Source organism: Pseudorasbora parva, chromosome 19 (genome assembly GCF_024679245.1).
Source record: "Pseudorasbora parva isolate DD20220531a chromosome 19, ASM2467924v1, whole genome shotgun sequence".
Classification (NCBI taxonomy): domain Eukaryota; kingdom Metazoa; phylum Chordata; class Actinopteri; order Cypriniformes; family Gobionidae; genus Pseudorasbora; species Pseudorasbora parva.
The window spans coordinates 7,593,409-7,606,917 of record NC_090190.1 but is presented as its reverse complement, the minus strand read 5'-3'; the positions used below and the strand labels follow the sequence as shown (position 1 = coordinate 7,606,917).

At 39.4% G+C, this 13,509-nt stretch overlaps 1 protein-coding gene across 4 annotated transcripts in view; it reads right to left on the bottom strand.

Moving 5' to 3' along the window:
* Positions 1-13,509, bottom strand: part of adgrb2 (adhesion G protein-coupled receptor B2) — a 394,976-nt gene that overhangs the window by 125,252 nt on the left and 256,215 nt on the right. For all 4 annotated transcript variants that reach the window (XM_067426444.1, XM_067426445.1, XM_067426446.1 and 1 more), the window contains one exon: positions 12,405-12,448. In XM_067426444.1, the coding sequence (XP_067282545.1) occupies positions 12,405-12,448 (44 nt within the window). The remainder of the gene's footprint in view (positions 1-12,404; positions 12,449-13,509) is intronic.

Here is a 13,509-nt window from a genome sequence, read left to right as displayed (position 1 = left end):
CAGTAGAGGTCGACTGATTTATCAGTTTTGCCGATTAATTGGTACTGAGAGCTGATTGGTGGAACAATCGGTTATCCGCAAAAATCAATACAGATAGTTTTTCCGTTTTGCGTACGATGCGAGCGGCTGCAAAGGGTGCGCTGTCATTACACAGAGAGCTCTGAGAAGGGTCTGCTGGAATTATATAGCACGAGAGCAGCCTCTAGAGGTCAAATTAAAAAACTATCACTGACATTGTTTACATTAACAAGTGAGGCTGCACGCTTCACAGAAAACACACGCTGCACAGAGCGCGCTGACACATCTGATGACCGTTTAAAACAAGGAAAAGGAAACGGTATGAATACAAAACACTGGTGGTGGTTGATGAGATTCCCCCTTCTATATATAAAGCACTTTGAGTGCCTATAAGCGCTATATAAATGTAACGAATTAACCTACCCTCTAAAAAATTCTGAGTAAAAAACAATCCAATGTTAGGTCAAATATGGACTAACCCAGCAGTTGGGTTGTTTTAACCCAGCGATTGGGTTGTCTTAAGCAAATATTTAACCCAACCGCAGGATTAAAACAACCCAATTGCTGGGTTAAAACAACCCAATTGCTGGATTAATCCATATTTGACACAACATTGGGTTAAAACAACCCAGCATTTTTTAGAGTGTAGTTATCGGTATCGGTAAAATCCACTATCGGTCGACCTCTTTTTTTTCCATCCTTAAAACCATCCTTATTTTTGCACAATCTTTAAACTAACATCAAGTGTCCATATAATACAACAATTATGTATAAAAAGGACAAGATTTTAGCATAGCTTCTTATTTTTTCTCCTCTCTTTCCCCCTTACCCTCAGGGATTCAGAGTTCCACACTTAACAAAATGACAGGAGGAAGCCAAAGGGGTGTGAATAACCAAAGTAAACAAAAAGTGCCTTTGTTGGACATATTCTCCTTGCTGCTCTCTGGAGCTGTCTCCCGTTTACTACGTTACAAACAGATTAAAGAAGCAGCTCCCAGTCCCTCGGGAGCCCCTTTAAGCCTCGCAGACCCTTTACCTCCACTGCTGCCCACATCCTATAGCCTGATAAGAGGAAAGAGACAGAAAAGGGAGGCATAGGAAGATGAATACGAAAAGAGAACAGAGTGTGCTATACACAAAGACATACAGGAATGATCTCTTTCTCTCACTACCCCCTCGCTAAAAGGGTGATAAGAAAGCAAATAAGAGCACTGCTTTTTTTTTCCATAGAAGCAAAGACACAATCACATCTTATACATCTGTCTTGAATCTGTCATTTTCTTCTGCTTACGCTCATTTGGTCCCAGAATGCCCCTCTGCAGCCTCAATTCAAGCGCAAAAACAAAAATAATACGATGAAGATTATTATTGTATCTTTCAAGTTTTCCACAACCAAATAGAGAGAAACTTGGCAATTCCCACCCACTGAAAGAAACTGAGAGGAAGAGGTTGAGTTCTATGACACAATGGACTCGCCAGCTGCCGGTGTTGAAGAATGAAAGTCGGCCATCAGAGATGTGTCTTCACGGGCCATTGTGCTTGACTGCGATCTCCATCGATCTCACTCTGTCTCCCGCTCTCATTTCCTGTGGATTAGAACTTCCCTCTTCACCGCTTTACACAAAGACTGTATCACAGTTCCCCTCTCTGAGGAGACTGGGGGATGATAGTAAGGGGGAACATTTCTAACACTCAAAATGTCTTCAGTCACACTCAAGTTAGTGTGATGACACTTACTCAGCGAAGCGAGTCAGTCGGTAAAGATCAGTACAAGTTCTGTCTCTGCCTGAGAAAGAAAGAAAAATGGGATCTGTTCACTTTTAGTGAAATAATAATAACAATGATTTGTTACATTTATATAGTGGTTTTCTCCACACTCAAAGAGCTTTATATAAGAAGGGGGAATCTCTTCAACCAGCACCAATGTTCAGCATCCGCCTGGTTGATGAAATGGCAGCCATATTGTGCCCAAACGCCCACCACACACCAGCTTATGGTGGAGAGGAGACACAGTGATGAAGCCAATCAGTACAGAGGATTAGGAGGCCATGATGGACAGAGGCCAATGGGCAAATTTGGTCAGGAACTCTTTTTCGAAGGACATCCTGGGATTTTTAATGACCACAGTGTCAGGACCCATCCGAAGGACGGTGCTTTATTGACAGTAGTGTCCTCATCACTACACTGGGGCGTTAGGACCAAGCCTGCAGTCTCCCTCGCATTTACTGAAGCTTTCGCGCCTCGATCGCCCCCCGGTGAAATCAAAATTTTTCCCCCAATGTTAGTTTATGTCACTGAAGGCAGTTATCATCACGATGATTTCATTTCAGGTGTTCGTTTTAAAAATAAGTTTAGTTTGAGTTAGTTATCTGACGCTTTAAAAACGGGGGGTGTGACGTCATGATTGACAGCTGAGACTGACGGCTTCTCTGAGTGAAGTTGTCACTGAGGCACTAACGGACTTTTTTCGAAATTTTTGGGAGCAGATTAGAGCTTTAGCTTTAATTTCTACATTTCCATAACTGTTTATTTCACACCAACATAATTAATTGTTCTGCATCTGCGAGAGTGTGGGCGGGCTTTTGATATCGCGACTGTACTTCCTGCTCTACTTCCTGCGCTCTACTGCGCAACTCCGGTCCCGAAATCGCTACTGCGCAGACTCGGTCCCAAGATGTCAGCGCCGTGCAAGGGCGCCTGAAAGCTTCAAATATGGCAAGCGGAAACGGATGATGTCGAGTCGTCCATATTTTTTTACGGTCTATGGTTAGGACCCAAACAGACCACAGGGTGAGCGCCCCCTGCTGGCCTCACTAACACCTCTACCAGCAGAAATCTGGTTTTCCCAGTTGGTCTCTTATCCAGGTACTGACCAGGCTCAACTCTGTTTAGCTTTAGTGGGAAACCAGTCTTGGGCTACAGGGGGATATGGCTACCAACAGACCCCAAAAATGATATTTAAAAAAAGAAAATAAATGAAGTCACTTTTTTTTTCTTATTTTGATTTTGAGTTTTAAAAATGTCAAATACCTCCCCAAAAAGACATATTTTAGCCAGTAGTTATTTTAGCCAGAACAATTTTTATTGTTCTTTCTTTATTTAATTTTTAATATTTTGTATTTATTTATAAAAAAAAAACAGGTTGTACAATATTAAGTTTATTTTATGAAGGTTAAAGGGATAGTTCACCCAAAAGTGAAAATTAGCCCATGATTTACTCACCCTCAAGCCATCTTAGGTGTTTATGACATTCTTCTTTCAGACGAATAAAATGTGAGTTATATTATAAAATGCATCTGTCCATCAAATAACTGCTGCACATGGCTCCAGGAGGTTGATAAATCCATTTGGAAGGGAATTGATGCGTTTGTGTAGAAAAAAAAATCCATATCTCAGACTTTATAAAGCAAAGTTCCGGCCGACCACCTTCCGTATTCAATTAATAGAAAAAGTGTTGAAAGTGCCTCTGCAGTTGAAAGGCTTACGCAACCAGGTACGCCCGTCAGACAACGCATACGCGTCTTGAACTCAGAGAAGGCACTTTCAACACTTTTCCAGGGAACGCAATCGGCCGCCTTAAATATGGATATATAATGTTTTTTGTAAAATATCAGGACACATATAATGGCATGGGTACAAGCAGAAGGTGTAATATGAGGACATTCCCCATGTCCCCATTTTTCAAAAATGTTTATTCACGAGTTTGTGTGCCCATATAATCTTAGTGAAAGTGGTAAACAGATTTGGCTTGCTGTCTGCAATAGACGGGCTCGGAGAGGATATTCTTCCCGAGCTCCGATTGCCCCCCTATAACAGGCAAATTGAATGAATAAAATAATGAATGAATGAGTCATTTATATAGCGCTTTCATATGTACTACTGTACACCCAAAGCGCTTGATCTCTCCTCAACCACCACCAATGTGGTGTACAAAAGGAGGAGCAGGGGAGGAGGAGGGATGCTTCAGGAACCAAAAAGGGGAAGAGGTAAGCTGCTGGTTTTATACCTTGGTATTAATTGAAAGATTAGATGGGCGTACTCCTCCCGAAATTACGTTTATTAACTTCACTAAATCAAATGCAAAATGTTTCCTGTGATGGTAGGTTTAGGGCCAGTGTAAGGAGATAGAAAATACAGTTTGTACAGTATAAAAACCATTACACCTCTGATTTCACAAAAACAAACGTGTGTGTGTGTGTGTGTGTGTGTGTGTGTGTGTGTGTGTGTGTGTGTGTGTGTGTGTGTGTGTGTGTGTGTCTTTTTAGGGACACATACTGCTCATCTCATGTGAAGCTCTGTCCTTTTCATGTGGAGCGACCAAAGGCTTCCTACGGCACTGAAAAGGGCACCATAACCTGCTGCCAATTAATAAGCACCACAGCTGAGAGAGAGAGAGAGAGAGAGAGAGAGAGAGAGAAGAGAGAGGAGAGAGAGAGGAGAGAGAAGAGGAGAGAGAGAGAGAGGAGAGAGAGAGAGAGAGAGAGAACAATCAAGAGTGACATTGATAGACAAAAAAGAGAGGGGACCAGGGCTCATCAGATGAAACGGGATGGGGAACTGGGTGAATAAAGGCAAAATTGTCACAGAGGGAAGAAGAGAACTTCAAGGCCACAAGGAAGAGAAATGGAGTGAAGGATAGCTTAGGAAAGGGAGATCAGGGGGAGGTAAGGCAGCTGGAAGGAAAGGTGGCATTAAGATGAAAGAAAGCACGCAGAGACCAGTCGCACTTCAAACGAAGGTCAGGAAGCAAAACAGTGATGTATGGAGAGGAGCGAAAGAGAGAGAAGGGTAATTAAGAGAGAGAGAGAGAGAGAGAGAAGAGAGAGAGAGAGAGAGAGAGAGAGAGAGAGAGAGAGAGAGATAGAGAGAGAGAGAGAGAGAGAGAGAGAGAGAGAGAGAGAGAGAGAGAGAGAGAGAGAGAGAGAGAGAGAGAGAGAGAGAGAGAGAGATGCCAGAGAGATATGGACCGCTGTCAATTACCAACAGAGAGAGTAAGACCTTTGTGAATATGTACAGTGTGTCAGCCTATTTATCACACGTCTCTCTGGAATCTGTGGATTGTAATTGGTTAATAGCAACATTCTGGCATCACATATCTTGTGCAGTGACTTGTAAACAGTTTGGACCACCATCCTTGGCAATCGAATTCCTACACTCTCGGCAGTTCTTCTCATGCAATACAATAATTTCAGCTCTGCATTTGTATTTGCTGTTATGGATATGGAAAGTGATTGGTGGGATAAAGTACATTCAGTTGCTCATTATCACAAAATAAACCCTTCAGAAACAAGAAAAACCTCGTCACTCGCTATGATGATGGCTACAGTAATCCTTACTTTTATTAGAAAATAAAAATGTGGTAACGGGCAATTTTTAATTGATTTGAAAATTATTTTAATTCTGCCCTCAAGTCGCATAAACTCTTTAAAAATAATATATACAAATATATACATTTTTATTTTATAAAGACCGCGTATTTATTTTTTTAAAGAATGTAAAGCCGCATTCTTTCCCCAGGAACTAGGAACTTTGGGATGGTACTCGGTGTGTTTCACCGCAGGAACCAGGGACTAAATGAAGTTCCGGGTAAATATTTCCCCCTCCAAACGGCCCTGCTCGAGAGGTAGCAATTTTTCAAAGTTCAGGAACTTTCGAGGGTGGGACTTGGGCACTGAGCATGCTGATTGGTTTAGCTCACGCAGCATTTTATTTCAACCGACATTTTTAAAAGTCTTTTGCGAGATTCGTTCTGCATTCAGTAAAAATCAGAATTCTCCTTCTGTATGATGGCGCGTGTTCATCTCAGCCATCTCACGGTCAATGTCCATATAGCTGATAATAACATTGTCATTTTAAATCTAGCTTTACAAGCTTTCAGAATATGCTTTAGTATCAGTTTTGATAAGTGAAGTTCACAACATAATTTCGGGAGGAGTGAAACCCATCTAATCTTTCAATTAGCAATGTACACAAACGCAAGTTCGAGAAGCGTGAACCCATCTAATCTTTCAATCAACCGCAAAGCATATAAGCAGCCTCCTACCTCTTTCAGGCATCAGTCGTTTATGTTTATCAAGCCAAATATGTTTAAACCTTATCAGCTAAAGAGTATATGGGTAAACGAACTCGTGAATTACCTCTTTAGTAAACCAATACATAACCAGCAAAAGCAGCACCGCTTGAATCTCCTCCATACTTGTTATTGCTGTAGATAGTGTGTGTTGCACGAAAATGATTACTGTCCGTCATTGACTGGGAGGAGCAGTGGCGCGCAATCCTACATCACCAGACTAATTTTCCTAATATTCATGGTACTTTAGACAGCAGTGGAAAAACAGTAGCAGGTCTGGGGGGAAAAAGTTCCTGTAAAAAATGTTCCTGGTACAAATTTTTTATTTTTGGTGGAAACGGGGCTTTAACATAAACAAGTATACACACACACACACACACATGTTGGTCTATGTGGTTTACAGGGACTCTCCATAGGCGTAATGGTTTTTATACCGTACAAACCGTATTTTCTATCCCCTTACACTCCCCCTGCCCCTAAACCTACCCATCACAGGAAACATTCTGCATTTTTACTTTCTCAAAAAAACATCATTTAGAATGTTTTTAAGGTCGTTTGAATTATGAGGATATTTGATATGTCCTCATAAACCACATTTATAGTGTAATACCAGTGTAATACCCATGTAGTTATAAAAACTTGTGTCCTCATAAACCACATAAACAGGCTCACACACACACACACACACACACACACACACACACACACACACACACACACACACACACACACACACACACACACACACACACACACACACACACACACACACACACACACACACACACACACACACACACAGACACACACACAACACACACACAACACACCCACAAAATCTTGAGAATACACCCCACATAATCTTAATCCCACTTCCTGTTTACAGGTGTCAGTCAACCATGCAAAGCTAATGAATATGACAGCCCCTCTAGGCACTTGAGAAAGGACCACTCCAGAGCAACATCGACACCATACGCGCCTGTAACATCAACAAGCTCTAGACATCAGCTGCACATGTCCTGACTGCACACAATCTGCCCCTCCACATGCAAACAAATTCCACACAGCTTTACTCAAAACAAATGAACTGGTAACAAATACAGCGCAGACTGACTCTGATAACCCCCTGCATCCATTCACACACGCCACAGCTGCACGGCCGCACTTCTGTGAGAGCATTACTCAGCCCCTGTGCACACATTCATATAGCGCATCCATTATGTTATCATAATCAAAACCAATGTGCTGCTTAGCACCTTTTTTTTTTTTTTTTTTTTTTTTTTTGCCAGCCGTGATTAAAATGGCCCCATGGTGGTTTCGATTTGGTTGGAGGGATTAAATGTGATTTAATGTGATTGTACATGAGTAAAGCCTGGGAAGTTGTGAGCTTTGGAAGAAGGAAAATAAAACATTAAAAAGGAAACTCTGGTAAGGTCATTCTGCAGATAAAAGAGAATTTATGATTACAAGCTCTGCACAGTGCAAAGTTCATGCAGACGTAGGCTTTTCCTTCTCTTTAAGTTCTCCAGATATGCTTTTGAAGACTTTGTCCTTAGAATTTTTTTGTTGTTGTTTTTTTTGTGAATGCATAAAAGTAAAGGGCTTATATACACATATTCTGATGTGGAGTCACCATGAAATATCTAAACTAAAGGCTGCTTGAGAATATCTTGAGTTTTACAAATGTCTGGAATCCCTTACTGTGAATATATTTTATTACATGTTCTGTTTTAGGGTATCAGATATACATAGATCATTTTTACAACTCAAAAAATATACTTAACATTGATGTTCCATCCATCCATCCATCCATCCATCCATCCATCCATCCATCCATCCATCCATCCATCCATCCATCCATCCATCCATCCATCCATCCATCCATCCATCCATCCATCCATCCATCCATCCTTAGCAAAATGGCAAAGTTGATTTTTTTAAATCCATTACTCCAGTTTTCAGTGTCACATGATACGATATACTAAGTTGATGCTTGTTATTCTTGTTGTTTTCAATGTAAAACATAGGTTTGCTGCTTATTCTGAAAAGCAAAATATATATATTTTTCAAGATTCTTTGATGACTAGAAAGTAGAGAAAAAATGCATTTATTTGAAATAGAAATAATTAGCGTTTTCGGTCTTGTTTTCTTTACCGTCAATTCTGATCGATTTAATATAATCCTTGCTAAATTAAACTCTGGGTTCGGGCAAAAATCCGAGCCCGGAGCCCTCCCCCGGACAGCACGCCAAATACGCATAATCGTACTCTATTTAATTTGATGTAAGTGTGAACTTGTGAAACATAAGAAAAACATGGAGGACACTAAAGTAAGAGATTAAACAAATATTGATTGTGTGATCTGCTGGAGAAGGCAGCTAATTTAAAGGGACAGTTCCCCAAAAAAATAAAAGTCTGTCATCATTTACTCACCCTCAAATTGTTCAAAACTTGTATGAATTTCTTTCCTCTGCTGAACACAAAAGAAGATATTTTGAAGAATGTCGGTAACCAAACAGTTGATGGCTCCCATTGACTTCCATAGTATGTTTTTTTTTTTTTTTCCCAACTATGGACATCAATGGGATCCATCAACTGTTTAGTTCCCAATATTCTTCAGAATATATTCTCTTGTGTTCAGCAGAAGAAAGATGCAGTTACAAGATTGGAACAACTTAAGGGTGAAACATAATTTTCACTTTTGGGTGAACTATCCATTTAAGCACAGGCAATATAACAAGAGGATACAAAAAGTGAGATTATCCTAACACTTATGATACGAGCCATCATGTTTTTCTTGTATATAGAGCTGTCACTGTAATACCTATGAGCTCTGACACATCATCGTCCCTCCACTGACTACCTTTCACAACAGTCTTGATAACTTTGGCTATGTAAAATCTCTGAAGTGACTCCCATGAGAACAGGATTGTAATGAATGTTCCTCTAGAGTGATTTAAAAGTCGCATGAATTCCGATATGATCAGACTGTTCAGGTGGCATTGGAAAACATCTGATCTGTATGTATCTGATTTAGGACCACATATGGATGTGTCCCGAATCGGAATAAAACAGATCAGATGTGGTTTGTGCTGTTCAACCGTCATAGATTTGGTCCACATTTACCTGCAGTCTGAACGTATAGCCTCATTGATGGTGAAATGTAAATGGCCGTTATTTATATGACGCTTTCAACAGACCAATGGCCATCCAAAGCACTTTACATCTTGTGTCACATTCCCTCTCTCATTCATACACCGATGGCAGTGAACACACTCGGTCAATTCATTTTCATTTGAAAAAGGCATGTGTGTGTGCTCATATTATGCCATTTGAAAGGTTACTGTTATTGTTTTGGGGGTCCCCAACAACATTTTTACTGCATGCAAGGTCAAATATGCACGTGTACGAGTGGGAACTGTATTAAAATGGCAAGCGAAGCTGAAAATACGGGCAATGTCCTAATGTTTTGTCTTGACGTCACAACAAAGCGGCTTGGAATTCATTTTAAAAATGTTTAAATTTCATTCACTAACATTAGGCAGTTTTGATTCATAAGATGTTTAATGTTGATGTCTTACTTGCATGTGTTTTAATCAGGAGATTCAGTGCTCATTCAGAAGAAGTGTAATAGCTCCCTTTAGCGTCTAACAGTAAAAACACGGAAAATTCAGTTTTTGGCCGGGAAGCGCTTTGTCAAAAAAAAAAAAAAAAAAAAAAAAAACAGAAAATTCTGTGTTTGGCTGGGAAATAGTTAATTGGCAATAACTTTATATACGGTGCACTTTCAGATTTAAAACTTTGCAGGATGTTTTCATTCATCTAGATCTGTCACACTACATGAAATGTAATTTTCAAAAATCCATAATAGGAGCACTTTAAGGTAGGTCAAATGTCTGTCTAATTGCATTTCATTACACCAAAGGAACATAAGAAGAAAACATATTTGTTACTATTGTCTGGGTCTCTGGGACCCCAAACATAAAACCTGTAGAGTCTCATCAGAACATGAGCAGTAGAGTGCAAGTAAAGACACGCACATATTAAGATCATTTCTCTTCAGCTAATCGTGGAAATTGAACCTGCATCCGAGAGTGATGGCTGCTTTGAATAAATGAATACACAGAAGGATGGAAAAAAAAGCACACTTCCCCATTTTTACTTGATTATGCACAGGCAAAGTGTAATAACTACAGTGAGCTGGAAGCAATTAGAAATCATCCTATTGTGGTGCGGGAGACAACAATAAAACAGGAGGCGAGAGAAAGATGATCGTAATCTTGAAAAGTCTAATGCTGGGAATTGTTTAAATGAACAGATAATTGCATGAAGGTAAAAAAAGCAGTGATAACACAAACGGATCTATATTGAGATAATACACACACACACACACACACACACACACACACACACACACACACACACACACACACACACACACACACACACACACACACACACACACACACACACACACACACACACACACACACACACACACTTTTGTTTTTGTGACATATTCCATAGGCAAAATGGTTTTAGTACCGTACAAACCGTATTTTCCATTCCCTTACGCTGCCCCTGCCCCTAAACCTACCTATCGCAGGAAACATTTTGCATTTTTACTGTCAAAAAAACATTCATTCTGTATGATTTAAAAGCATTTTGAAAAGTGGGGACATGGCCAATGTCCTCATATTTCGCCCTCTTCTTGTAATACCTGTGTCATACCTATGTCATTATACACATTTGTGTCCTCATATGTCACAAAAACACACACACACACACACACACACACACACACACACACACACACACACACACACACACACACACACACACACACACACACACACACACACACACACACAATAGACCTGAAGTCTAGAGCCTCTAATTTTCTCTGCTATACAGTACAGTATCAATCTCCCCCTGCAAGAGTCTGATAATGAATAAAGAGCACTGAATGTTGCTTCCCTCCACTGGCTTCGGCTTTGGGAGTGATTTTGCCATGTTTGGGTTTATAATAGCGATAAAAATCTCAATATCTCGCCTCTTTTTAATCACAGTAGAGCATTCATCTCGGAATGATTTGGAATGCAATTTGGTGGGAGAGGTAATCAGGTTTTGCGATAATTGACTTTGCGGCCTGCAAATAGAAGGGTTTTTCTGTTTCAGTAATTATCGCCCGCCATTCTCCTGTCTAGTCAGGTCTGCCTGTTGCCGTGCCGACCACCTCCCCGGTGGGTATTAATGATGCGTGAGGTGTGCCGCGCCAGTGGGGAGTCGCACAAAAGGAAATACTCGAAACACCAGCGTTTCCACAGGTGCTTCACGCACAGGTACATTCAGTCAACGACTCGGCACAGCAGACGCAGCTGCCATCATAATCAACAAAGGGTGTATTACAGACAGCTTTATCCATTAAAACGGCGTTTTTGCTTTGTGTCCCTCACTCGGTGACCAAAGTTGCAGAAGGTCAAACTTTGGCAACAATCTGTTTTGCTCACTGTCAAAGAATGACAGTGACTTGCTGTCAGTGTCAATGTATCTTGCGTCTCTCTTTGTCCTTTTCTCTCTCACCTTATTTGTGATGCTTCAAAAACTCTTTTGTATCGCTCCTCCCTGATATAAACAGACTCAGAGCGCAGATGTTTCACGACACAAATACAAACAGAGCGTGAACTAGAATACATCGGCGCTCTCAAAGCTTCTAAATAAACAGGCACAAAGACGCAACCAAAGCATATCAACAGACGGAATTGCATCATCAAGTGCTGCAGGCAAAATAGAAAAAAAAAACACTTTTGTTTGAAACAGAGATGTGTAATACCAAGTTCTACCAGTAGGGGCAGTTTTGAGAACCTGAACTCGTGTTCATTCAGGGAAATGCAGACTGAAATAGGACACAGCATGTGTCATTTCATAACAAGAGATCCCTTAGGAAAAGCCACATTGTTTCGATTTTTGAAGACAATACGGTAATAAAGCTCCTGTCCTGACGAATGATGGATTTTTTTGGGGGATGGGATCACATCACAAGACAATCAAATTATGAGATTGAAGCCATTGTGTTTTGAAACCTGGGAACTGGGTGTCAAATTTTCACTTTGACGCTTGAGGTAAGAAGAATGGTGTGCTTATTTCAGCTCACTAATTCAATTAACTTAGTGTCAAAGACTTCTGATTGTTAATGAGTCTGCAAATACAAACACTGATGTCAATATGCTCTCTTGAATAGATATAATATGAGATCTAAATATATGTCGGTGACAGCCGTGTGACTGCGTGGGATGGATTGCAGATGTAAGACTTACGGGTTTCCGTAGTCCCAGACAACACACTGAGGATCTGTTGTGCCCTTTGAAGGAAAGAAGACAGAAAGGGTTAAGAATGACTCCGAAATGAGACAAAAAATATGTGTTGCATGCAGTACAGCAGAGAGGAAAATATCATAAATAATGTATGCTTTTGTGGCTGTGAAGGGAAGGAGAACATATGTTGCGATATAAATCAAACGCAATTCACATATCTAACCAGGTGGCATCTGTAAACAAACAATGATTGGCGTTTATTTGAAACATATGTTGTTTCATACAGGGGGTATTCATCCAGTTAGAGTGTTTGGCCTTTTTTAAATTTTATTTAAATAAATAATTTTAATTAAATAAAATAAAATAAAATAAATAAAATAAAATAAAATAAAATAAAATAAAATAAAATAAAATAAAATAAAATAAAATAAAATAAAATAAATAAAATAAAATAAAATAAAATAAAATAAAATAAAATAAAATTAAATAAAATTAAATAAAATTAAACAAAATTAAATAAAATTAAATTAAACTAAATAATAGTCAGCAAATTAATTATTTTAGAAAAATCTAGTTTTTCTGAAAGTTCCAAAATCCTTGGTAATAACACCAAAATTTGACACAGACACAGTTAACCAAATGTTTGATTGTTACAGATTTTTGAAAATGCTGTAATTCTGTTATATGTGTATGTCGGGATCACACGCTGTCTGACGCGTCTTTATGCGCTTCGCATCTGTCAGTTTGTTTACATCAGCATGTGTTTGAAAATCACATTTCATTGGGTCAGACTCATGTCATTGAGAATACGCTACGAATATTCATAAAGTGGAATGCTGCGCTTTACAACGTTACCAAACTTGTGCTGAGTGGAAGCGAGAAGCGAGCAGAGAAAAACTGCATTTTTCAAGGGAAAGGTACTCAGAAAACTTACAAATAAAGATCCTTTTAGATGTTTAGTTGCTAACAGGAGCACAGGGATTGCTAGCTGAGGGCTTAATGAACCTCAAATTTGACCAAAATAATTTGTATATATATATATATATATATATATATATATATATATATATATATATATATATATATATATATATATATATATATATAT